Source organism: Marmota flaviventris, chromosome 1 (genome assembly GCF_047511675.1).
Source record: "Marmota flaviventris isolate mMarFla1 chromosome 1, mMarFla1.hap1, whole genome shotgun sequence".
Taxonomy (NCBI): domain Eukaryota; kingdom Metazoa; phylum Chordata; class Mammalia; order Rodentia; family Sciuridae; genus Marmota; species Marmota flaviventris.
In genome coordinates, this window is record NC_092498.1 from 92334728 (window position 1) to 92361507 (window position 26780).

General features: G+C 39.5%; 1 protein-coding gene across 2 annotated transcripts in view; it reads left to right on the top strand.

Moving 5' to 3' along the window:
• Bmper (BMP binding endothelial regulator) overlaps positions 1–26780 on the top strand; it is a 244465-nt gene that overhangs the window by 124767 nt on the left and 92918 nt on the right. For both annotated transcript variants that reach the window (XM_027939682.2, XM_071608418.1), the window contains exons 7-9: positions 16576–16675; positions 21509–21618; positions 24445–24585. In XM_027939682.2, coding sequence (XP_027795483.1) covers positions 16576–16675; positions 21509–21618; positions 24445–24585 — 351 coding nt within the window. The remainder of the gene's footprint in view (positions 1–16575; positions 16676–21508; positions 21619–24444; positions 24586–26780) is intronic.

Here is a 26780-nt window from a genome sequence, read left to right on the forward strand (position 1 = left end):
GAATATTACATGGGCAATAAAACGTGATTTATGGAAACTCATACAAAGTGCTCTCTAGAATTTCAACTACAGAACATAAAATGCCCAGTGGTATTGCAGTCTATCAGTGAAAATTTGTGGGTTTTTTTTTGTTGTTGTTGTTAGAAAAAGACATTATGCTAGGTACTAGGATACGGTGGTAACAATGGATATAGAACTTGACTATACATATAAAATTATTTATTCATGTTGAGCCAAATTTGAAGGTCATAAATTAAAAACAACAATAGATGAATGGGGGAGCTGCTTTCAAACTTCTCCTATTTTCTAAAATATAATTTAAATTTTAGTATCAGGGGGATCAGTGGCTAGAAATGGGTGTGAACCCATGCTCCATCATCCCTGCCTCTTTGAAGCACCAAGCTGGAAAGAGGCACAGTGAATGCAGTTGGTCCCTGTGGCTCTCAGCTTTGTGTCCTTGACTGATCCCCAAAGCTCCTGCCTGGATTTATGCTGTTTACTCTGCTCCTTTGACCTGAAATAGCCCAGTCTCGGCCTCGGTGGTCCTGTGAGTCCCACCCAGTGGGAGCTACATGGAGTAAACAAACCTTTTCCTTGGATCTTTGTTTCCGCCATTGCCACCTACTGGGGATCCTATGAGGGATTACTTATCTAGAGCATGTCACTATTTTGAGGTCTCTCTCTCTAGGAGTCAGGGATTGAGGGGCTAGTTTGCTAGGCTAAAAACACTCAGGAGAAAGACAAGGTTGAAATATTCCTTGGCATATCCTACAAATACCCCCTTTAAAGGCATGGAAACCACATATCCCACATAATCTGCCTGGGGAATTTGTAGCCAGCTATGTTTTCAGAGGATGTGGGAGGTAGAGTTCTCATACTATGATATTTATAAATATTCCAGAAATCTCGGGCATTGGTTGGGTGACCAGGTTTATAGAATTGTAAAAGGATTGTGTTGAAGCCTAGAAGTCTTTTTTTCTATAGTAAAATATAGAGATGTAGAAGTTCCTGACATAGCTTGTACTGACAGTATCCTACAAAACAACAACAACAAAGAAAAACAAAACAAAGAAACAATCAACAAATAAATCAACAAAAAACAGAACAAATACTATAAAAGTCTCATTTAGAAAACATAATTGGAATCTAGAAAAATATAATTTAAAATTGAATTTAAATAGTGTTTGTAGATGGGTAGAAAGGCTTTAGGGAATAGAGTTGATTGCTCAAGAAAAAAAAAAAAAAACTTGTTTAACAAGAATTTTCACCAAGAATTGCCCCAATTAGGAAGGACACTATAGCTATAGATCCTTAGGACTGAAGTAAATTGATTTTTACAATTTTTACAGAAGTAAATTGAAGTCAATCAGCATTTTTCAAATTGTGTTCCCTATTATATTGTGCCAGAGTATATTCATGTGCCATGATAAAGTTTCTGTGTTCAGTTAGGTTTGGGAAACACCATATCCTGTATTCTCCCAATTCGATATCTATATCTATTAACAGATTTTTAAAAAGTCATGCAATAAAGAAATCTATTTAACTTTATAACCCAACCACATCCATTTCTTTGTAGATGCCTTGTCATGGAACCCCATCAACTTTTATGTTATAAAATGCTGTAGGAGATCATTGATGTAAATTTCACTGATATTTTTGATGGAAAGGTGTGATTTCTCTGAGCTTCTAATGTCTCTAAAAGAAGACTGAGGTGAATGTTGGCATATGTTGAAAAGGAATTGTCATTGTCTTTCATGTCTGGCTAAGTCCTTCATGTGGGAAAATGGGCAGCCAGGCTGGGGATATCACGATTAGCTGGAGGGATTCTGTGTGCTAATGGTCATAGCCATCTATTTCATCTGGGCCTCAAGTGCATGGTGCTTACTGCACCCCTCAATGTGATTTTTCTTCTTTTAACAGAAAAAGCATTTTAAAGAAAATGGTAATACAGTGACCTACTATACCTGTGGGGTTGCCTCACGTATTAATAGGTAACACAAGTCTATTTGTGGCCTGGGTAAAGGGAGCGTGTCAGGATGTGTTACTTTCTATAGTGAGATGAAATGATTATCCCCACTCCCCAAACAAACACCTCCTTAGGAAAACAAACACTAGCAAGTTTATTCTATAAAACCTGTGTAGAACTTATATAAATATATTGTGACAGCAGCTGTCATACTGTATATGTCAAGAAAGTGCTTTGAAACTTTATGCAAATACATGGGCAATGTATACACTACTGTGCACCCTAAAGACTACCCCATGTGTTCTTGGTGCCAAGGAAAACACAAACGTTCTCCAACTAATGCAGAGGGAAAGTCACCACAGCTCTGTACCTTTCACAGACTTGTTCTCTTGGCCAGTGAAACCCACTTTGACTGGCTAGCCTGAAGGTAGTGGTAGGGACAATGCTATACAAAGTTTAACCAGAATTCTTATAGATCAAGCACTGTTCGGGACCATTTAAGCAGATTTACATTCATAAATTTCATAGCAGCCTTGTTTGAAATAAAATAACCAAGACTCAGATTAAAAGGAATTAAAAGGTCATTCATTCATTCATTCATTAATGATCATATTTGTCTTAGTTCTGATTGGTTAATATACTTGTGATCTGAAGAAAGTACTGCATATTCACAAGTGTAGATTATGGTGGCTGTGGCCTTTAGTGTTTAGGATTATATTGTACATTATACTATAATGTACAATTGAAACTGTACATTACTTTTTTGTTATAAATAGCTATCTGATAAGGTGGGCTCATGGACTATGGATGAAACTCCAAAACAAAAGGTCTCCATCTCCCCTCCAGAAACTGTTAAGATGAAAAATACAGTTACGTTTAATTATACTTTCATTGTGTATAATTGCACATTACTGTGAAATGATTATTTTGTGTTTTTGTTTTAAGAAGGTATTTTGGTTAGTCTAGGACAAAGGGTATGATCTACTGAGCCTTTTAACTTGTCCAGACTCAAGATTTTTTTTTTTTTTTTTTAGTATTTTTTAGTTGTAGATGGACACAATACCTTTATTTATTTGTTTATTTTTATGTGGTGCTAGGGAACAAACTCAGTGCCTCATGCATGCAGGCCAAGTGTTCTACCACTGAGCCACGATCCCAGCCCTAGGCTCAAGTTTTGATCCATCTTCCCCAAACCCTCCTTGGTACTCTCTTTCTTTGGAATCACAAGTGGTTCATTCTCTTGAATCAGTCCTGCTGGAAAAATGGTTCCTCTCACTACATCAGTAATAACATATGCCAAGGTGGGAAAATGGGCAACCACAAGGGGATAAGGGTTCAAAATCAATATTTCTCAGAGGGTCTAAAGGTTTTTACTTGAAAAAGCAGAAGCTTTCTTAAAACATGGAAATGAAAGGAGCAGTGTTTGTGCTAAAATTGTTCACAGCAAAATTTTCAAACGATTCTATTCTCAAACATTCACAACTCCAAAGGCTGGTTGAACAAATCTGTGATCCGAAGAAAGTCCTGTGTGTAGTCCAGTGTTATGGGCAAAAAGATGTAAATCTTTGTGAAGAGGACATTTACTTCATGCACTAGGTATGAAATATTTATGTCAGAATTCTCTCAAAAACTCCAAATTTGCTATATTATTAGATTTGTAGAAGTAAAAGTATCCAGAAATGTGAAATTCCAGATAGTAGGGGATGAATCAGTAGCTTGAGGGAAAATAAGATTTTAAAAATATTTATGAAATCTTAATTCCTCTTGACATGAGCAGACCTGTGCCTTAAATTCAATATAGGCAGGAAACAGTTCTAGATTCTAACTTAAGAAGGAAAACTGGAAACCTACATGGTTCAAAGAAATGAGCCCATGAAGTTGAGACTTCCTCCAGACCCCAGGTTGTATCCCTTACTACTATGATCCAGAGTGACTTGACAATCTCTAAATTTTAATTTATTCATCTGTGAATTGGAAAAAAGGTATATTGTCTCATTGAGTTAATGCAAAGATAAGATAGAAGTAAAACTTTTAACCTAGGGCCTGAAGCATGGCGAATGCTCACTATTAGCTATTGCATATGGTTAAGGTCAAATTAATTTGGAATTTTAGCATATGTCCTGACCATGAGCTAATTATGTACATTGAATTACTTGTTTATGTAAGTTCTCTGAACTTGATAACTAAACATAGTAATGATTATTCAATCCCCCTCTAATAACATTGATCAATTTAAGAAGTGATTTTTTTTCTGGATTTCTTGGTCAAAGGGCTGGGTGTGCAGCCATATATGTAAACTTACACTTCATCTACCTGTTTTGAAAGTATCATGTCACCATCATCCTCATGTTAGTCTTGCATGGTGGCTTGGTGGATATTTCTGAATTAGTCTTGGACATTTGCCCCAAGAATATTCCCCTTCAATGCTGGTATTTGAGAAGAGCCTCAGGTGTGTTCTGAAGGACTTCTCTGGCCCATTAATCACTGAAACCTTGACTGTTCTTTGAGTGGATTAGACATCCTCTGATTTCTACTCAAAGGTGAGTTTCCAGTCTTCTTCCATTGCCTTCATAGGAACCATGGAGATTGTCCCTGGTTTTATTTGAAGCTTTTAGAGTAGTCCTGGCAAGTCCTTGAACTTCTGTCCTTCTAGCTATGGCCTTAAAAAAAACATCCAGAATGATTTTCCATTCTGTATAATTTTCTGAGATAAGGTACCAATTGTGTTGTTCATGTAGAACTTTCTTACCATACTTTTTAATGAAGTTAAAAATTTAACTTGTCCAGTCCTACAGTTCTCCATCTTGAAAAAGACCTTTAGGGTCATCAATCATATTGTCACAGTTATGGGACTATTGTCCACTCAAATCTCATGCCTGGCTTTAGGCAAGCTTTTTAGCCAGCAGCAGTTTTAGTGAAGCATCCACTTCCTTCTGGACTCTCCTAAGTGGTTTCTGGTCAATGTTCAAGATGATCATTCTGAATCTGGCTTAATATTATTCCAAGAGGAGCTTGATGTAATATAGCTCATTGTTTCTACAACAGGTCAAGCACTTTTTCTTCCCACCTGGCTAATGTCTGAGTCCATTGTCTAAGAATCTGCCTATGCCTTGTGGGTATATACTGTTTTATATTAGTACATACTGAACTTCATTGATGTCAACCATCCTTCTGTAGGAAGATGGTGTCTTCCTCAAAAGTCAGAATTCTTGATAGAGGAGCTATCACTTTTCCTGTGCTGGGAAAGAGTTCATTTTCCTCCATCTCTGTCTGTCATTGTTTCCTTGCTTAGCACTACTACCAGTTTCCTAGGACCTTTTGTTCTCAGCCTGGCATGGCCACAACTTTCCCATCATTGATTGTACACTGTCACTAATATTCTGATGGCCTCAGGTAACAAAGTAATGAGAGGTCTCTGTTGAGGAAGCAAAGATCAACATCACTTTCCTTTTGGTTGGTTCTTCTCAGTTATAGGAATCCCAGATCTGTAGATCTTGTACAACAAACGCCTTAGTGACACAGTTCTTTTGAGTTTTTCTTTCAACATTCTTTCTCATCCAGGACCAGAGATCCAGGCAACCATGATACTGGAAATGGCGTGATTTGAGTGACAGATGTGTTCCATCTGTGATAATTTCTTTCTGAAACTAGGCTCAGTCACTAGGTGATTCCGTCATGTTTCATCTCTTCTTCCCGTAGGGTGGATTTTCTCTCAGGAAAAACCTACAAGCACCTCTCCCCTCCTTGGACTTGCCCAGACATGTCAGAACACTCTTTGGCCCAAGCTGGGACCCCCCACCACAGCTGTTTCCAACAAACTGTGTACTTCTTTTCCTTTGATCATATCTGGCCTCGTTTCGAATCATCCAGAGAGCTTGCCAAGATTGGGTCGCAGCCTGATTTTCTCAAAACACAAACTTAAAATTGGTTGACAAGACCGATACCCAGAGGTGCTGCTAGTTTGAATGAATATTGCCAGAAACTTCTAGTCTCTCTGGACTGTATTCCTTGATGGAGGCCAGAGTGTTTATTGTCGAGCTCCATGACATTGTACTTGCATTTTAGATTTTTGTTAGAATTTTGGGAATTTTCACCTGATACAAAAGAGAGACTGACATACTCATACATACTAAACAGACATTTTGGTACTTTTTATTTAAAAGCCATGATGTCTGATGCAGAAAAACTCAAATGTTTGTTTAATGGGTGAATGAAAGCCAAAATGCTGTGACTAGTCAGTTGCCCTGCAAAAATTTAGATGAAGTTTAAATGTAATCTTATTTTTCAGTAATGTGTTCAGACTTACTATACTTAGGAAACCCTCAAAGTATAATTTACTCAAAATAATGAGGGGGGGGTCCAGATATGTCTTAGTTAAGAATAATTCATTTCAAGACAACCAGTGTTTTTATAGCTCAGGAAACCTCACTGGAGCATGCACATTTTTTTTGAGTTACTTTCAGCTTTAAATGGGAAACCCAACAAGTAGGTGTTTGGTCAGAAACCAAATACTTCAGATGTTACTATGGTCTCTCTGTGGAGCCAGGCACTGTGGAAGGCAGAACAGTAACATGACCTCTGTACTCAGGGAATGTTCCATCTTGTTTAGGGGGCAAGTGATGCACCTATATGAAACATTATGGGGATGAAATAAAAGAATATGTAAAAATGCAGTAAGTACAGATGAACTATTTTAGGTGGTCAAACTTAAAGGTCAGTTAGCTGCTGATGCTTGGGTTTCTGTCTTTGCCGTCCAGTATTTCTAGACACTTTGGACCCCTCAGAGGCCTTCATGTGGCATCTTGCTTAGTGCACAGCAGCTTGCTGGGTGCTGTGGCATAGACAGCCTGGGGAACATGAAGACATCCCTCCTCCTGCACGGTGGTGTTATTTCCTTCCTTTCAGGAGTGGCTCATAACTCATAGGAGGTGTGAGTTCTGAATGATTGTTCTTTTCATCTCCCTGGAAGCAGGCCAGACTGTAGATCGAGTGTTTGATGTGTCAGCAGCAGCCTTGTAACAGCCCTGACTACTTACACGATGATGAAAGGTTGAACTTTGATAAAAATGACAAAAAAAGGAAAAGGGCTCTTTTTAATTTTTTTTTTCCTTTTGCTCTCTTTCTCTCTCTGTCTTTCTCCTTTTTTTTTTTGGCTGGGTGGCTAGGTGGCATTGAGAAACATACTACCAGGGTGGTCTGCAAGGTCTCTGGGAATCTGAAATATTAGGAGGGTGCTCTCTTGTGGATTTACTTGTTTGTTGATATTGATTGTTTTGGAGAGGGAACACCCATGCTGGCTGGTATGGTAGGGCATACTCTCGGCCCTTATCAGCAAGCTCCCATCCCTGCTTAATGGGCCAGAAGGGGTGTCACCTTCCTCAGGGTGGATCCCTTATGTTCCAGCTGTCCCTCAGCACTTGCTTCCACACACCAAACAAACCAGGGCTGGCAAATCGATTCGGATCCCAGGACTTCTCCTCACCCCTTGGTTCCCAGAGTATTTATTCAGCTATCTCATCTGAGCTTGGTCCCATGGGGTGGTCTTATCTTCCTGCTTCTAAAATTGACCAAGAGGGGAGTGAATTATATGTGGAAAACCACAGCCAGTTGGAATGCACCTCAAACAGGAACTCAGTCATATCTGGGATGGAAAGCTCAGGTTGCAAGAAGGGGATACATTTCTAAATTTTCTTTTTCAAAACAAAATCATAAACAAAGCCCGGTGCCATTCAGCCAAGTGACAGGGAAGAGGTATGATTGAGAGTTCAAAGGGGAAGATGAAAGGATTTTTACCTTTAAAAATGAAACTTAGTTAAATGTAATTTTTAAACAACATTTAGAAAATAAGACTAATGGAACAAAAAGTAACGACATGTCCATCACCTATATATTTTTTAATCTCATATTTATTTCATAAAATTATGGCCTTTGGCTTTGCCTCAGTATGCACTAGAGGTCCAGTGCTGTCTCCATAGCTGGCTTGGGAAGTTGTTGAAAGACAGCTTCTGGCTGTGGTCTCAGCAGGTGCAGGGCACGCAGTATGTGCCATACAATCCACCCGCTAAGACCAGGACAGGCATTTTCCTACAGTTTTGGCAAGAGTCTTGGAATATGATGAACGTGGTCAAACTCTTTGGGAGCCATCTGTCTGATCATGCGAGAAGATTGAGGTCCCTTCAGGACTCGCTGCCAGGGCCAAAGTGTGACTGGCCAAGTCCTACAGCTTAGTGGGAGCTTTAATTTAAGGGGTCAGTACTGACCAGAAGGACTGGCATAGTGCCTTCAAAGAGTCCTGTGGGTTACCAGGACAGTTTTCCTACTTTATTCAGTCTGAAAAAATTTACTCTTGACGCTGTCCATCAGCACTTATGATTTGCCTGTGACAATAAGAAGAGAGTGCATAAATGAGACAGTCAGATTGTCTGGTTTGAAGTTCAAGTTCTAATAGGAGGAAGGACAACTAAGGAGTGGACTTGAATTTTTTTTCAGGATTTGCACTGAGATTCTTGGCTATCTTCCTGTCTCAAAAACATTTCAAACACTAGCTTCTTCAGTGAGGGGGAGACTATTTTAGTGTGTTATAGTGGCATTCATCCAGAGAGAATCACACCTGGGACTACACAGAGAAATCAAATATCATTTCTTAATTGTGGTAGGCAGAATAATACCGCCCCCCCAACCCCAAGATGTCCATGTCCTAATCCTTATGACCTGTGAATGTGACTTTCCACAGTGAAAAAAGCTATTCTATAGCCAGGCATGGTAGTGTACACTGTAATCTCAGTGGCTCAGGAGGCTGAGGCAGGAGGATGGTGGGTTCAAAGCCAGCCTCAGCAATTTAGTGAGGCTGTAACCAACCTAGTGAGACCCCATCTCAAAATGAAAATAAAAAAGGGCTGGAGATGTGGCTCAGTGGGTAAGTGCCTTTGGATTCAATCCCTGGTACCAAACATAAATAAATAAATAGATAGATAAATAAAAATAAATAATAATAATAATAAAAACATTTTGTAGATGTGATGAAGTTAAGGATTTATCATGTAGATATTATCCTTGATAATATGAGTTATCCTTCTTTCAAGAGTCTTCATCAAAGGGAGGCAAGAGCATCAGTCAGAGAAGGAGATGAAGTGACATCAGGTGGGCCAGAGCCAAGAGAGATTTGAAGGTGCTACGCCAATGGCTTTGAATGGGGATGAAGGGGCCATGAGCCAAGTAAGCAAGACTACTACTAGAATCTGCAAAAGGCAGGGAAATAGATTTCCTCCCCCGCCACAGCCTCTATGAGGAAGACAGTTCTGCCCACAACTTGATTTTTGCTCAGTGAAGTGAAATTCAGACTTCTCATCTCTAGAATTGTAAGCTGATTAATGCATGCTGTTTTAAACTACTAAGTTTTCATGGTAATTTTTTTAGAGCAGCAACAGGAAACTGAAACAATATAAACAACGCTACAATTAGACTTAGAAACAGGGGTTGATGGGAAAAGTCAAAGGAATTTGTTTCAGGCTTTGATTCTTGAGATGGAGCACTGGCTCATGGTTCTCTGACTAGGTAATGAAGTGTACAAAAGAGTTTTTGTTTTTGTCAGTCCGGTGGGTCCCTCTCAGCGGTTGTTGTTTGTTTGAGATTTTTATGGGACAAAATGGGCATGCTGGTGGAGCTTTGCTGACATGTTTGGCTATCTGTGTGTAAAATTACAGTTGAGTTTTATTTTATCACTTGGAAACAGAAACCCATATGTAGCCATAACATGCAGGTTCTCAGGGCAGAAAGCTTCCAGGATCTGCACAGATTATAAAGCCTGTGGTGGTCTCAGTGCACAATTCTACTACTCTGCTTTATTCACAGCTCCAATTCACCCTGCTTCTCCCTGACCTCCTACCTTCCCAAGCCCCAAGAAAAGATGCCTGCAGCCACCAGTGAGGTGGACTGGGCCTGGTTCTTCCCTCAGTGGGAAGTGCTCCCCATGGAAAATGGGCTTCATTCTTCAAAACACATGTCTCGAGAACATGTTGGGAGCTATGCTGTGTGCTGACTTCTGGGGGGGACTAACATTATACACAAATCTCAGTCCTGCTTGCTGGGAGCTCCTGCTAATGAGACATTTTGCAAAGTAGAATGCCTTGGACAGCATCCTCATGGACATTTGAAAGATGTTAGAAATGCATGCTCCTGGTCGATGGTTTGAGGAAACACTAGTCTGGTATTCTTCTCACCTAGGAGTACCTTCAAATCCCCAGGATACATGTGGCAATGTCTGAAGGCATGTTTGGTTGTTACAACCAGGGCATGAAGGATGCTACTGGTAGGTAGGGATCAGGGATGCTGCTCTACATCTTGCAATGCATAGGACAATCCCCACAGCAAGAAATGAGCAGATCCCAAATGTCAGTAATTTGAAATTTGAGAAATACTGATCTAATGGGTAAGTCTGATACCTACACATAAATTCTTACACCACAGTGGTATATGCATTCACGAATATATCCCACTGTCATTGCATGTTGTTATGTACATCATAAATACATTTTGGTCAACCGTGGTGGTCTGCATGTATTGCCTAGTGATATTGTAGCCATCTTAGTTTGTCTAAGTACACTCAGTGATGTTCAAACAACAAGGATATTGCTGAATAATTTATTTCTCAGAATGTGTCCTCGTTGTTAAGCAGTACTTGGCTGTGTATGTGTGTAGCACCTATTTGTTCCTCTTTTTTCTCATCTTTCTATATATTATATATAGAGAGATGATATATATATATGTTTTATATATAATATATAATATATATACAATATATATATAATATACACACACACAAGTATATGTGTGTGTATTCACACACACGTATATTTGCATATGTATCCTTTTCCAAGAACTCCATGAGTTATTCTGACCCAGGCTAGATTGGGAATCCTGATGGTAACGAGGAGCCATTACAGGTTTTCAGGCATGAACATGGTACATCCTTGTTTGTGGATTCAAAAGCAAAGTCTTTCAATTGAATTGCAGAAGAGATAAAGGGCCTTGTTGGTGGGTTATCAGTTAGGTATGGGGATGGATGATAATCACCTTTAACGGCTCCCTGAGAGAAGCCTCCAACTTTCAGATTTCCACATTAGGAATGTCTAATTTCAGAGGGAAGAACAGAAAAGAAGCCGGGTGGGAGGGAAAATGAGACAAGTAAAAAGCCCTAGGGGCAAATAAAGTGAATGCATGATTTGGATTTTCATCTCAGTATAACAAAATGTAGATACTACATTGTATCTAAACCATTTGCATCTAAGAAGCAGATATAATGCTGTAACCAGAATCTATGGGAAGATATAAGAAATGGCTCAAAGGGGAAGAAGTTCTGACCATCAAGTTGATAATACTTCATATTATTATCACCCAAGAAGCTGTGCAGCCATTGGGAGGCCATAACTGATGGAAAGGACTCCACTTTGACGTTAGGACTGAATCTGCATTTTGACCCTGCCACTTAATTTTTGGGAGGCATGTTTTCTGAGCAAGTTTCCTAAGGTTTAGTGCCTCAGCTTCTACTCTAGGGGTAGGATAGGCAGCACACAGGGTCTTTGGGAGACGTGTTAAAATGACAAAAGTATCTAGGGCCTCCAACAACCTGGGCTTGACATCCACTTCTTGTTCCTAGGGAGTCTTCTGTCCCCTTGGCCGCTCTACTTCTGCTCCCTCAGTTCAGCAGCTCAATGGCCTCCTTCACTTCCCACTTTGATTTTCAGGTTTTTTTTTGTTTTTGTTTTTTTTCTGTTCTGTGCTGGTCAAGAATGGGAAAATCCAAGTAACAAGACTGGAAATAAGTGTCATGCTCTGAAAGTTTAGTGAAATAAAGTTCTAGGCCAAAAAGAAGAATGGCTAAGGACTTCTACTTCTTTTTGTGATTCTCTTTGGACCCAATTTTTAATTCGGAGTGGTTGCTCTGCTCGCAAGTCGGCTTTGAACCTTTGGTTGTGGTAATATAAAAATAAGGGGCCACTCAGGAATCCTTCCCACTTGAGATGTATTTCTTTCCTACATATCCCCTCCAGGCTCTCTCTCCCTTCTTCCTACCATCTTCTCAGAATAAACGAAGAACTCTATTCTTTTAAAACAACTGGGTATAAGAAAACATCTCTGTAGAATGTGGTAGCCTGTAGCATTGTTTAGCAATGAATCAGCTCCACCACATTCTAGAGAGTTTTTTGGTAACTGTTTAGCAACTCTGCTCCCAGCCTCCTGTTAGGAGCCAGGCTGTGCATCCTGATCAAGGGATCAGTGCCATGTCTCATGCTACAGGACAGTTTCCAGCCCTCATTCTCAGTGGGTCCACAGGGGTTGGAGAAGCATTCCACATGCACATGGCTGTGGTTTTAGCATCTTGCACTCATCACACTATTTAGGAAGACAGATTTTTATTATGCAGCAAAATTGCTGCTCTAGGGTAAACTTTGACACAAAGCAATTGTGTACTTGACTGAATCAGCTAAAACAAAATAAGAGCACAGAAAATATGCCTGAGATAGATTTCAGACTTTTGTTTTAAAAACAGCTACTGTCAAGAGAAGTACTTGGATGTGCAATTATAATAAATGACCTTCGCTCGAGGACAAACTTGCCTTTCTAAGGAAAAGCAAAATAGTGAAAATCAGAACACTCAAATATTATGAAAGTTTCTAGCACATTCTTTTACTTGACAACCAGATAAGAATAGAGTAGTTTGTCTCTATGTATTTTAACCATCATGCAATGTTTGAACATTTAATACAATGTTAGATTTTTAATTATGTTAGTCGGACTTGTACCAGTTTTACATTTTGAAGTTGAATGTTGCTTTGGGCATCTCAGCATCCACAACATTTAGTAACACTTGAAATGTGCACAATGCAAGGTGAGACTGTGCAAACCCTAAGGAGATACAAAGATAAATCTGGGATGCAGACTCTCCAGAGCCATGTCCTCAGCATTCTATAAAGGGGTCTGGAAAACACCCAGATTCTGGAGCTCATTGTGTGTGACAGCTCCACTTTTGATTCACTAAGTTTTTATTGAGGTGTTCTTTAAACTTTCACTCTCCTGAAGGATATGAGGCAGATAGGACTGGTTCTTGCCTTCAAGACAGTGTAGCTGGGAGATAAATCTAATTTCATCTTGTAGGATTAAGCATTTATGTATGTACCGAAAATTATGTGTGTGTCCAATATACAGGGGCATAGAGGAGAAGGGAGGTGATACGGAAAGGCGAAGGAGGTTCCAGGAAAATGAAGGGCTCAGGAAAACTTCACAGGTGGAAAGATTCTTGATATTGACTTTGAATGAAGCAGAATTTTTATAGGGGTCAGTGATGGAGGTCAGAGGGGAAAAAAGGTGTGTATAAAGAAGATGGAAGGTGGGATGTATTGGAGGGCAATAAAGAAATAAGATAACTCTGGAATCTTCACTTGATGTTGGAGTTGTGATGGAGGCAGATTGGAGAGATTATTGGGTGTCTTGACAAAGTACACTTATGATGTAATAAAGGTCTGTTGTGCAGTACCAAAATACAATTTATTTCTTGCTTATTTCAGTTCATTACAGGGATCTTGAGGGTAGATATCGATAGGGTGACCCAGGGAACTAGGCCTTTTCTTTATTCCATTCAGTAGGTCAACTCTTAAGAGAATAAATGAGAGCATGGAGGATTGTGTGTGAAGAATTTCTCTTGGGTAGGCTTGTGGGTGTGTTATATTAGTACCCTCTACCTCCCATTGATCAGAACTCAGTCATAGGGTCACACTTAACTGCAAGGGAGTGTGGGAAATGTAGTATAGCTCTTTGAGAGAAAAAGGAAGTAGATTTTGGTGTGCATACACCAACTATTACACCCCACTACACTGACTTTTAGCCTGAGCAGGTCGAACCTTATCCTGAAGGCAGTTGTGAGTGGTGAAGCTAAGCAGGAATGGGGGGTGTGCTCACTGGTAATGGAAGCTCCTTTAAGGCGAGTGATTTCTGTGTATTATATTCATTTCTATATCCCCAACATATTATGATGGCCCCAAAGAAATATTTGACAAGATAATGGAATGGTGGATAGATATTGGAAAGGAGTCCTGGACATATGGAACATTCCAGGAGGGATTACTGGAAGAGAGTGGAGTCAGACAAGCCAATCAGAGAGCTCTTGTGACAATCTCACAGAGCCTGAGTTAGTGTGGTTACAGTAGGAATTTGTTCATTTTTAGAACCAGAAATGTTTACTCCTGTTATTTTAACCCTCTTGGTTCACAGCATAGCCACAGACTGTCGTTTAACCAGAGTCCCTGCTGAGTTGAAATCATAGAGGCAGGTTGTAAGCTGTGACTGTGTTCCTAGGAAGGGCTTGCACTTTCTTTGGAGGCATTAATTGGAATGCTGCCTCGGGACTTGGGCTGTGCCACAATACTGCAACCCAAACAAAATAAAACTTGACTAAACCAGCAAACCCAGATTGGAGTTCAAGTTACTTTAACGACTCTAGGGAAACACAAACTGCAGTTGTATTATGTATGCAAAATTTGCTCTTTGACCTCATGGTAAGGAGAATTACTGGAGTACACATGTTCTTTTGCCAGCTTTCCAAAGTGTTGGGTAAGTTAACTCTTTTGCAATTATGCAATGTTTTTCAAATTTTAATTTTAAAATATGCTTGAAAAATAGATGCTGATCCAACAAGAACAGAATACATGGGTGAAAAGAAAGTGTTCTCTGTACACCTAAGAGAAACCAGCACACAGGCAAGCTTGTGTGGCTGGAAGCTTCAGGATTTAGGAAGTTGCTTGCAGATGAAATTCTTTGAAATTAAAAGTGAAGGGCAGCGCCATCCTGTCCTCCCTCTGGATATGACTTTTGTGTTTTATGTATAAGCTTGAGCCCATCTCAGGGGCTTGCCCGGATTCAGGTCACCCACCTCTGAAGTCTGATGACAGGCCCTTAACTTTAGGATCATGTAGGGTTGAGTGAGAAATCTCAGAATAGCTTGGGATTTGGGGGAGACTTTTAATGATTCTTGCTGATCGGGAAATAATGTAAAAACAACAGATGAGCTTTTTGTGGTATTTTCACATGTTCTCTATTGGTTTGGGGAAGAATCCAACATTAAAGAGGTTTCAAAATAACACATATTTAAAAAGACATATAACATGCCCTCTCTTTTTTATTCCTCACCACCAAAAAATAAACGAGTAATTAAAATAGCAAAAGCGGAAACAGAGGTGACAGCAGTTTGCCAGGATGAAAATGAATAGGATCCCCAAGGCCAAAGCTAATGCCTGCTACTCATGCAGAAGGTGTGAGGAAATGTCTAACGTTGGGGTCATTCCCTTGATGGACCTAAGGCTCTTTGAGCCTCAAGTTCCTCTTTTCCTGAGGTCCCCTAAGATATAAATTATCCACTCATGACAATGGATACCTGAAAGTCCACTAGTTTGATTTCTAGCTCAAATCCTGGACAAGCCAATCCACTGAAATTCTATTAGTCTTATAATTTGTTTATCGAATTTTCATATTTTCTTTAAAAAAAGAAAACTTATAAATGAAGTTCATAGTAATTCATATTGCAAGGAATAGGTGTCAATCAGCCTTGCAGGTTTGTTATATATAAATTAACTGGAAAGTATTTTTTTTTCTCTGCCCCAGCTTTCTGAATAAGCAGTTAAAATTTGCTGAGGCTGGAAAAGCATGTTCTCCTCTAAGGGACAAGAAGGGCATAAGGATGCATCTTGCATTCCAGAGAGAGAAGAGATACTTCTAGGCAGAGAAAGCAGGGAAGCCAAGGATAATGAAGGGGTGTCAGAAGTAAAGGGTGCTGAGGAACAGAAAGGGTCAACAATGAGAATGAGAAAGTAGGAAAAATATTCAAAGGTTCGAAAAGTTCTTCCATGGGCTTCTAAGGCTCTTTCCATTCGTCCAATATTAATCATCATAACCTTACCATCAGTTAATGGAAACAGATTTGATTAGCTGGAATCCAGGGAGATGGTTCTACTAAACAATGTTCAGAGCCATCAATTTTCAGCAGATTGGCCACATCTTCTAGTTGGATCCTCAGTGAGCCATCCCGGTGACACCTTCAAGCCGTGGCAGACAGTGAGGTCTTCCTGCAGGAAGTTGGGAGTCAGAAAGAGGAGGAAAAGGCTCAATAAATACAGAGGGTTCCTTTGCTTGCAGGGGAATGAGTGGTAAGAAGGGTACTGACCTTTAGGGTGGCCCACTCATCCTAGTTTGCATGAAATTTTCCTGGTTTTAAGATTGAAAGTCTCCAATTCTAGGCAAACTGAGATGGTTTGTTTGTTAGACCCACCTGAAGCTGGTCTTGAGAAGGGAAAAAATGAAGAAAGGTGGTAGTGGGCGGGGCTGGGGGAGGTGATGCCATTTGGAATCATCTCTTGGGAGGCAGTCTTTTTGCATCTGCAGTTCATAGAGCCTATGGAGAAGATAAAAGGATGCTTGGGAGGAATTACATGGACCTGAGCAGTCACCCCAGGTACCCAATAATAGGGAAGGGCCTTAGGTTTGCTCCAGATATCTTGGTTGTACAATCTATATGCACTGACTTTTCTAAATGTGCTTTTTTTCTCTTTCTCTTTTCTTAGGGAGGCAGGACACAGTGCGTGAGAGAAGTCTGTCCCATTCTCTCTTGTCCCCAGCACCTTAGTCACACACCCCCAGGACAGTGCTGCCCCAAATGTTTGGGTGAGTGACTATTTTCAGGTCAAAAAACAATGCAATTTTTTTCCAGAGTTTCGACTGAGTATTGATACAGATTGTTATTTGGGGTTCTTGGGGTTCTGAAGTTGTCTTGTTCATGGTTTGTTAGAGACAATGGCTCCTTCTAATCTCCTGAGTAGAAGGTGTAAACAGGGGTTGGCTCTCATCTGAGGCTGCCAAAGAGGCTGCTCTTATCTTTCCTTATATTTGGAACCCAGTACACCAGACCACCTGGGACCTTGTCCCATGTGGTGAGAACAGTACTGAAGAAGCTCTCTTTAATTGGGCCTTATGATTATTGGTAGGAACATACTTTCAGAGCATTTGAAGTAAATGTATGGAAGAATGTAGACTGGTGTTGTCTGCAGAAGCCAAAGCTCAGGGGAGGATAGCGTGCCAGAAAATGAGAGATTTGGAAGAGAAAAATTAATAATAGTCAAAAAGGAGAAAGTTCAAGCATTTTCTTATTGAGCATTTGGTGTGTACCAACCTAGGCAACATACGAGGGACATTTTATGTGCTTTTCCCTCATTTAATCTTTCCAAGAAGCTGTGAAATATAGTTTCTAAAAATAGAACTCCTGTGTGTCATGTGGGAGTTATTATCAATTTTATTGTACAGAGAAGGCAGTATTTCTTTAGAATCTCTAGGGATCCTTGGGGGGGCCTAACTTTGTCCCTAATCACCTCTGGGTTTGTGTTCATGTTCCTGATATTCCTCTTGATCTCGCTTCCATTTTCTTTTTTATAAATTTTTTATACCATTTTTTCTTTCAGAGACCCCCCTGTCCCCAGTTTTTTCACATCTTATGATGCCATTGAATCGAAGATTGTTTAACATATTTTATTGAGGTTTGAATCCAACAAGGATGATTATTCAAAGAATAATCTATAAAGAATCATGAGAACACCATGAAATGAAATATTAAGTCCCCTTGTTCTAAAAAGGTCTTAATTATTTTGATTTTGGGAAAATTTCACTGATTGTCTTTTCTGTTTGGGCTCCAGTCTCTTGTTAGTTACCATTCACATCCTCTCCTTGAGTCTTCTTTCTTTCATAATTTGCTTTCTCCAACTCCAAAGCCTCCTGATGATTTCTTTCTATCATTCACAGATTACTAGAGCCATACTCCAAAGTCTATTCTCTTTTTATAATCAAATTTGCAAATGGAGATATTTTATTAAATTAAAATAGTTTTCTCCTCTTTGAGGGATTCCACTGTAATTTTATCTAATAACATTTACCTGTCTGATACGTGAGAAAACACTTTTGGAGTAAATTTGAAATAATTAGAAGAACAAAAAGAACTGTTTAGACACACCCTGTAAAAGGCATTTCCATATGCATGTTTCTGGGTTGCCAATGTGTATTTGTGCTCCTGGAGTTAAATTAGCTAGTTCAGTGTGACAGAAGTCACCTGGCTGAGGATCATGGCAGAAGTACTGTTGGAGCTAAGCAGAAAAGCCATCACAAAGGAAGTGATGTTTGGACCAGGCAGGCCTCAAAGATAAGTAAGCTTGATTAAGGCTTTGAAGCTGATTCTCTGGGCATGCTAAGTCAACTTAGAAGTTTCCCACATGAGCAATGGTTGTTGTATTGAATGCAGATTTTTCTGATCATTTGTGGTTTTAAGATGGACTACAAAAGGAACAGTGAGTTTTGGGAAACTTGAAAAATCACAATTCCCTCAAATGAGAGCTTTTTTGGTTAGGCTAAACCACAGAGGAATGATGTGGCAATGGCTTAAATCAGGCTGTCCAAGGAGACACAGAACCACTCCCTGGAATGTTTTATCTTAAGTTGGGCCGTGATGAATTTGGGATTAAGGTAAGATTTCGTGTTCTTTGATGGTGAACTGAAACATATACACACAACAAAAGACAGAAGGAAAAAAGTAAACACGAGGATGCTTTGTAAATGCTGAAATCTTCGTCTAATTATTTGACTGGTTGGGTATTGATTTGCTCTTATATTTTCCCCTGACCAGGATTTCTGCACATGACATATCTCTACCTCTTGCATTACAACATTCTTTTCCTTGATTTTCTCAGTTTTAATGAGTGGTTTTGTCAGAGATCAGCATATACAGAGTAGTACCCAGTGCTCATCTCAGGATGACCCAACCCATATATTTGAATTATATCACCATTAATAATAATAATTGTTAACATATACCATTTATTGGGTATATTAATGAGTGCCAGGCACTGTGCTAAGAGCTTTATATTCATAGTTATAGGTTAAATTTATATTTTAGTGACAAATAATTTAAGCCATTGGTTTTGTTTGTTCAGGAGGATGAAAACATTGAAGAATCTGTTTGTGCAATCAATTGACAGATTGAACCATCAATAGATCCATTCACCCATTCATCCAGCCATCTGTCTACCTGTTCAACAATATTGAGCACAGTAGTGATAGCACAACCACTAGTCTGTGGGAAAAGAGGAAGGGCCATTTGTTCTAAGAGGTAGCCAACCTCTGGGGAGGGAACATGGACCTCAGCCATGAGAAAGATGCATTTTTATTGGTAGAGATGAAAGCTTCTTCACAGAGGATCGTATCTAGTCTTTTGCCTTTTGCCAAAGAGGATTCGAGGTTGCTTACAAAATACGTGAAGCACACACAGAAAAAAGATAGGCAAAAGACAAGTCTGGTGATTAAACTTTTAAAAATTCTTCAACTGAAGCAGATCTATTTTAACTTCTTAATGGACAGAAATATATCTGGTGGATAGTTTAAAAGAGAATAATGCTTAAATTTATGAAAAATAATTTCACCATCCTTTGTGCACTAAACACAAATATAAAACTTTCCAGGGATATTTTTTATAATTTCCTGAAATTAAGGTGTGTTTTGACAGAGAATTATAATGGGATGGGCCAAATCCATGGGACTCAGGATACATAGCTTTCTGACTTTTTTTTTTGGCTAACTCTGGAGGAATTCTCTGGAGGAATATTTAAGGAAAAGTTGAATTTTGTATTTTGAAGGCAACCCTCACATTTAGTATATAAGTTCTCAGGAAGTTCAAGGGATTCGTGACTTCTGTGTGCACATAAGTATGCCTGTGTTAATTGGAATATTGGCAATGCAATGATTACACTAAATTTTGTCTAACTGTGGAAGAGTTTTCATTCTATACTTTAGTATGAGCACTGCAGATGGAAGTGGTAATATGACACAGTGGTGTTGTTGATGCCATTTTATTAGTGATGTTAGTGAGGACAGGAGAAATAACACTCCAGGTCATAAGGGAGTCCATATGTGGGGACCTGAATTATAATGCACTAGTCATCTTTCGAAGGCTAACGCATTTATTTCTTATAGTGAGAACCAAACTAATTATTTAGCTGTTCTGCATTATACTTTAGCATCTTGGCCTTTGGGTTGAGTCTCATAAGAAGCTGGCCTTTTTTTTTTAAATTTTAAACTCCCACTAATGGTATTTTCAACAAAACTGATTCTGAGAATAGTACTTAGTATGTATTTATGTATGCATTTTCAGCATTTTATTGGACTTGCTGATAGAGATTGCTACTAATCTATTTTTTTAATAAAGAGAAAGAGGACTGTGAATTTAAATTTGATGAGTGAATGTGAATTGTTGTTTTCTTAGTCTTAAATTAAAGTAACATTTTAGAGATCATCTTGATGTGCTTTAGGGAATAGATACTCAAATGTTGAAAGAAAGGAGGAGTTGGATTTTACTCCTTATTTAGGATTGCTTTTTGGGTCCTTTTCATTGTCAGTCCAATCTTCATATCAGGGAGAAACCAAAATAATTCTGCAGAGACACTATGCCCATGAAGGTTGGGACACTTGGCCTGTGGACGTTGAATCCTGCCTCTGTGCACCTTTTGATTGAGATTTGCATTTTATGCCTTTGTGTCCTTTCTTAACTGAGAGTCTGTGATAATCTGTTCAGACTGCTACAGTAACCTTCCATCAGCTGGGTAGCTTTCAAGCAGCAGAAATATTTTTACCACAGTTCTGCAGGCTGGGAAGTCCAAGATCAAGGAGCCCAGATTGTGTGTCTGGGTAAGGGCCCACTTTTGGCTCATAATTGATGCCTTTTTGCTGTGTCCTCACATGGTAGAAGGGATAAGGGGTCCTTCTTAGGCTTCTTTTATAAGAGTACTAATGCCATTCATGAAAGCTTCACCCTCATGACCTCATCATCTCTCAAAATCCCACCTCTGGATATCAGCACATTGTGCTTGGGTTTCAAGATTTGGGTTTTGTGGGGACATGAATGTTTAGACCCTAACAGGTGCTATTTAATTAGTTATTTTTGCTAGTTCTAGTCCTTGAGATACCTTGACTGTGTCCACATCTGTCTACCCTCCTGCTAATATCTAATTTGGGGGATACTTGTTCTTTAAGAAGTAGCTCAGGCATCACATCCTCCAAGAAGTCTTATGTGAGCTCCCTTTCCCCACAGTTCCCATGTTGGCTTCTTTCTAGAACTTACCATGTTGTTGGAATGAAATGATATTATGTGTGTTCTGCTTCCTAGTGGACTATAAGCCCAATGAGGGCTGCTTGTATCTAAGACATCTTGGTTCTCGATGAAGAACATGTAATAATGATTTGTCAGACTTGCCAGGTTCATTGTGGAATCAGACTTTTAAACAATGACTCTTTAATGATTCCGGGGGATCTCCTGGGCACATCTGACCTACGTCTCTATTTTTGAGCACCAGTTTTACCTGGTCTTATGAGAGTGTTTAACAGTTCTGTGATCTAATTGTTGATGACAAAATAAGACATCCCTGGCTTCTGGCTTCCTTACCCTGTGCTCTTGCTTCCCTCCAGGTCAGAGAAAAGTGTTCGACCTTCCTTTTGGGAGCTGCCTCTTTCGAAGTGATGTTTATGACAATGGATCCTCTTTTCTGTATGACAACTGTACAGCATGCACCTGTAAGGTAAGACTGTTGGGAGGGGCCATGGCATATAGATAGACATTTGGGTTTTCAGTGTCAAAGCCAAGGCAATGGTGTTTTATTTATAGGGGGTGGGGCATTACTGGTGCCATTTTAGAAGTAAAATTATGCTCAAGGTCACAAGGAAGTTCATACAGAGGTCCCACTTTAAATTCTCTGTCATCTTTTGAGGATCAACAAGTTAGCTCTTGGTGGTGAGAGCCACACTTTGAAGGGCTATCCTGAGGATTCTCTAAAGTCAGACAGATACTCGTGGCAGTGTTCTCTGGCTCTAATTATCCAAAATTAATTCTGCAACATATCTGCCAATGAAAATGGCTTTAATCACATTCAAGAGAAAAAAAAGCATACATTTACAGTTCACCACAGAGATAAACCTGGCAGTTTGGAAAGAATATTCATGTGTTGTTCACTGTACCATGTCTTACTTAAGCCTCTGCTCACTTTTCTCAAAAGGCAACTGGAAGTCTAATTCAAAGTAAAGAAAGAATTCCACAGCTTCAGAATTCTAAAGGAACATGCATCACATATTCATAACCTGTTCTTCTGCAGTGTATTTTATTTGAAACCAAGAAGAGAAATATTTATCATGGAGGGCTTTAGGATCATTCATTAGTTAGTTAACACATACATCTGTGTGACACAAGTTTGAATAATATATTTTGGTGGTGAGGGCTGCTGTTGTTTTATTTTTAATAGCTAAAGAGCTAGAGACGGAAAACATGAGCTTTGCTAAATGTTGGTATGAGTCAATAGGTAGGATTAGAGTTTAGAAGTTCTTTTATTTAATTTTTTCTTTTTAGATATACATGACAGTTGAATGCATTTTGGCACATTATACATACATGGAGTATAACTTATTCTAATTAGGATCCTATTCTTGAGGTTGTACATGCAGAGTTACCCTGGTTGTGTGTTAAAATACAAGGACAGGAAAGTTATGTCCGATTAATTCTACTCTTCTTCCTATTCACCTCTCCCTTCCTTCCCTTCATTCCCCTTTGTCTAATCCAATGGACTTCTTGATTACTTGAGACAGGCTTTGTTTGGTAGTATGCACCACTTCAGTGGGGTGGCTGGGTAAGGTCTGCACGCTCTGTTCTCTGACAAAGATTATAAAGAAAACCCCAAGCCTGAGAATATTCTCCTATGATTTGCATTTTCCTATGCTAAATGTATAGCAGCTCCTCCCATTGGGTTTGTCTTCTGTCCTAAGGACTTTTTTTCCCCACTAGAAACTTCACACATTACAGCTTCCTCTGGGGCAACTGAGCCTTTGCCAAAAGACATCCCATTCCTAACTCTCTCGGTTGCCGGGGAGCCAGGTGTCCCCTGAACAGCACTTTGGGTCTCATGGATTCTGTGAGAGGTAATAGATAATATATCCCAATACACAATAAGAACTGTAATTAATACTTCTTTAAGAGCCTGGCTTATCAGAGTAGTAATTCACAGTTACCTTGAGTGTGTGGATGCTTGAAGAATCAGGCTGCCATCATTGTGGGTAACTGGTATTATTTTCTGTCAGCTTAGAGAGTCCCTCTCCAGCATCTTCATCCAGTGCTTCTCAGATTTCCAGGCAGGTGCAGAAAATTGTTTCATAATTATTTGAATTTAGTATGGTTTCAGATCTCCCTGCCTTATAATCTGATGATCTCTCTACCCGCAGGCCCTCACATTCTCTAAATCTGATTAGTACACTCTTCGCCCACGATAGATCATCTCAGATATCATCTCTTCCAGAGAGGCGTTCCCTTATATCTCTACACTTTTACACTTTCTGTCTGGCACATTTTATTACAACTATTTGTTTACAAGATTAACTACCCTTTTACATTCTAGGCCTCTTGAGGACAGAAATACATTCATTCGTTTTTGTATTCTTATTGCTTAATCAGTGCTAGGCACACAGTACAGTGGGTGACACCACACACACACACACATACACACACACACACAGTTGGGAGATTCATAGTGATCTATGCAGGATCTGAGAGCTGGTGAATGCCCTGTTGTTCAAACTAGAAATCAAGACATGTGGTTTGACAAAGAATTATTTTTTTTTTCAATTTATAAGTTGGCTTCTAATAATGCCTATGTGTCATTTTACTTTTATATGTACAGTCAGCCTAAGAAGTAATCAGTAGAATAGCATTTTTATTTAAAAAAAAATCAAACCATGTTCTTTTACGTTATAGATATAAGTCAGTATCCTCCAGAGGCTAAATGGCCTGGTCAAGGTCATGTCTTTTACAGTAGAGCTCTAGAACTCAGGTCCAGTTTTGGAATTATTTATTCAGTTTCTTCATGAACATAGAACACATGTGAGCACTTTCATCTTGAAGTGGTATGTTGGCTCTTAATTTTTACTCTTTGATCAAAGATGTCTGTTTTTATGTTCAATGCTAAATGGTGACATAAAGCCAAGGAATAGACTCAAGAAAGCTCTGTTAATGCAGAATGTGAAAGAGGAAGAAGTCAAGGAGGAAGCTGGCTGGCTCTTGGTGAACGGAGCTTTCTTGCCAACATACTGGCTGGAGTAAATCAGTTTCTTGAGCACAAGGTACAAACCATTGGAAGTTAGGAGTATGTGCCAAATGCTCCACAGCGCCCTCATAGTCCAGGTCAGTTATTAATCAACAGGTAGCATTTTGAAGTGAATTAAAGATTTATTGCAACACATTAAAAATGGTACCTACAGAATAAGTTTTAGAGGAGTTAGTTGTGTGTTGTTAAGGGAAGGCCAAGTAGGATGCTTGGTAGAGGTGAAAGTCATTTGTAATTTCTAATTTGCCTTTGGGCCCCCAGGACTCTACAGTGGTATGTAAGAAGAAGTGCTCTCCCCCTGGTAGCTGTGACAAAGCCAAGGAGGCCTGCTGTGAAGAGTGCCTTCTTCGAGTGCCTCCAGAAGATGTCAAAATGTGCAAGTTTGGAAACAAGATTTTCCGGGTATGTATGTCATGAGCCAACTTTATGGGAATTATTGTACTATCTTGGCTATTAAAAAGCTTCAGACATCATGCATATTGAATTATTCTATAATTTGTTTATACATATACATACATCTGTGTATATACAGTGCATTCATTTCTATTGCACTATCATACATACACATATATACACTTAGAATTAAGAGTACATAGTAGAAGAGGATCAACTGTTCAAAAATTATTTGCCTTTGGCTTTATTTTTACTGGAATATTTCAAACTCATAGTGCATTATTGCCCATGCAAAGGTGATCAGCCAGTGATTGGGGCTGAGCGGAACATGTCCCATGGATGGTGTCCTTGGGGTGTACAAATGTCTGGGAGCATCTCATTCAGCTGGGTATACTCAGGGCCCCTTGTTAAGATGATGACCCTAGTCCACACCCTGATGGATCTTCAGTCTGGTGCTTTTAGAAGTGTTTCAAAAATACTCTTTTACAAAGAGAAGTTTTCTTATCTCTAAGATATTTAGGTGAGGACACTGATGGGGTAGGTGACTAGCACTATAGTTGAGCAAAGGGGAGAGGCCTACCCCAGCTGAACTCAGAGGGTTGTCTGTTGGCCATTTGATACCCCCTCAGGTATGCTTGATGTTACTTTTTGATGGCCACAAGTGAAAAGCTGTGCAATGACCTTGTTGGTTTGTTCCAAGGAATTCCCATCTCCCATCTAGTGTCTTTTCCTTAAGGATAGAAGGCATAGCTGTACTCAAAGATGTCACTTCATGGTATGCATGAGAATTGAGAGCCCCAGAGTCAAGTCAGTTGTAGAAGCTCCTCAGGCATGTTGCACTGAGCCAGACTTCTACTACACTGACCTGGTTGGATGGAGAAGTCTTAGTTCTCATGGAATCTGCAAGAAGACATGATGTGTCACACCCAGCAAAGGGGCATGCAGGGTGTGTCGTATTTACACCAGACTGTCAGAATCACTCATTGTCCTCTTTACACAGTCCCCCTTGGCCTCTAGAACACCAAGATAAAATAGATTCACCATCATGATGGTGTTTTGTACAAAATTCTTTCAAGTCATTTTGTAAAAAGGTTTTTTGGAATGACTGGGGCCTGGAATAATTTACAGGGTCCCCGCATTCTGGAAATGTATACTCAAGAGAAGTTAGAGGTGTCCTCTAAGACAGAGTCAGTCAAGCCTTTTTCATCTGAAAGGCACCAGAAGGTAGGCTGTCCTTAATATAGCTTTAAAAAGTGAGGAAGAGGAAGAAAAGGAGGCATCACCAAAGATCTGAACTTGTTTTTCTGGATCTATAAGCCCATGAAGGAATCCTTATTTGTTTTCCTCTCCATTAGGCCTAACTCTGTAGTCTGTGTTTTTTTTTTTAACCCACAAGCATGGATGCACATATCTACCTGTTCTGCTCTGACTGGGCATTTGGAAACTGGATATTATAAAATTCAGTGAACTGAAGAATTTCCTCTAGTAGCTCCTTTTGTGAGCAAGGGTCTAGTCTAGGAATGTTCCAAAGTGCTACCCAACTTTTTGGCTGGAAAGTGCCAGCCAGGCAAGGTCAAGCTATGCTTGGATATTGGAATCTTTTGTCTGGGCTCTGCGTTTTCAGATGGCTCACTGATTAGATATCAGTAGGCACTGGAGGTCATTTGAATTAACTTCCATTCTTTTCATGTTCACTGTGGTCTGGAACCATGGTACACCTGGGTATAAAGCAATCCCTGCAGACATCTCAATCAACTGCTGGTGCCTTGGATAACTTACACATTTCAATCCTATCAAAAAGAGGAAAATTAGATTTAAAAAAAAATCACATCATGTACAAAAATTCATACTTTGTTGTCTCCTGGGGTAAAACTACACAATGCATGAGGAACAAGTGCCAGATGCAGACTTAGACGTATCAGAGTTCTTTTTATATTTAGGAGGGAGTACACACACACACCCCCCCCACACACACCATACATACACGTAATGTGTGCATCCTAAAATCCCCCTAATCTTCATCTTTTTAAATTTTTTTACTTTTTTTTGTTTTTTTTTAATTTGTCCTTTTTAGTCACACATGACATGTATTTTGACCCTAATCTTCAGCTTAAATTGTTTTAAAATAGATACCACAGAGTCACTTAGTCCAGGGATGGCATTTCTGACTCAGGGTAAGACAAAGACATGCATTCCTGGATGGA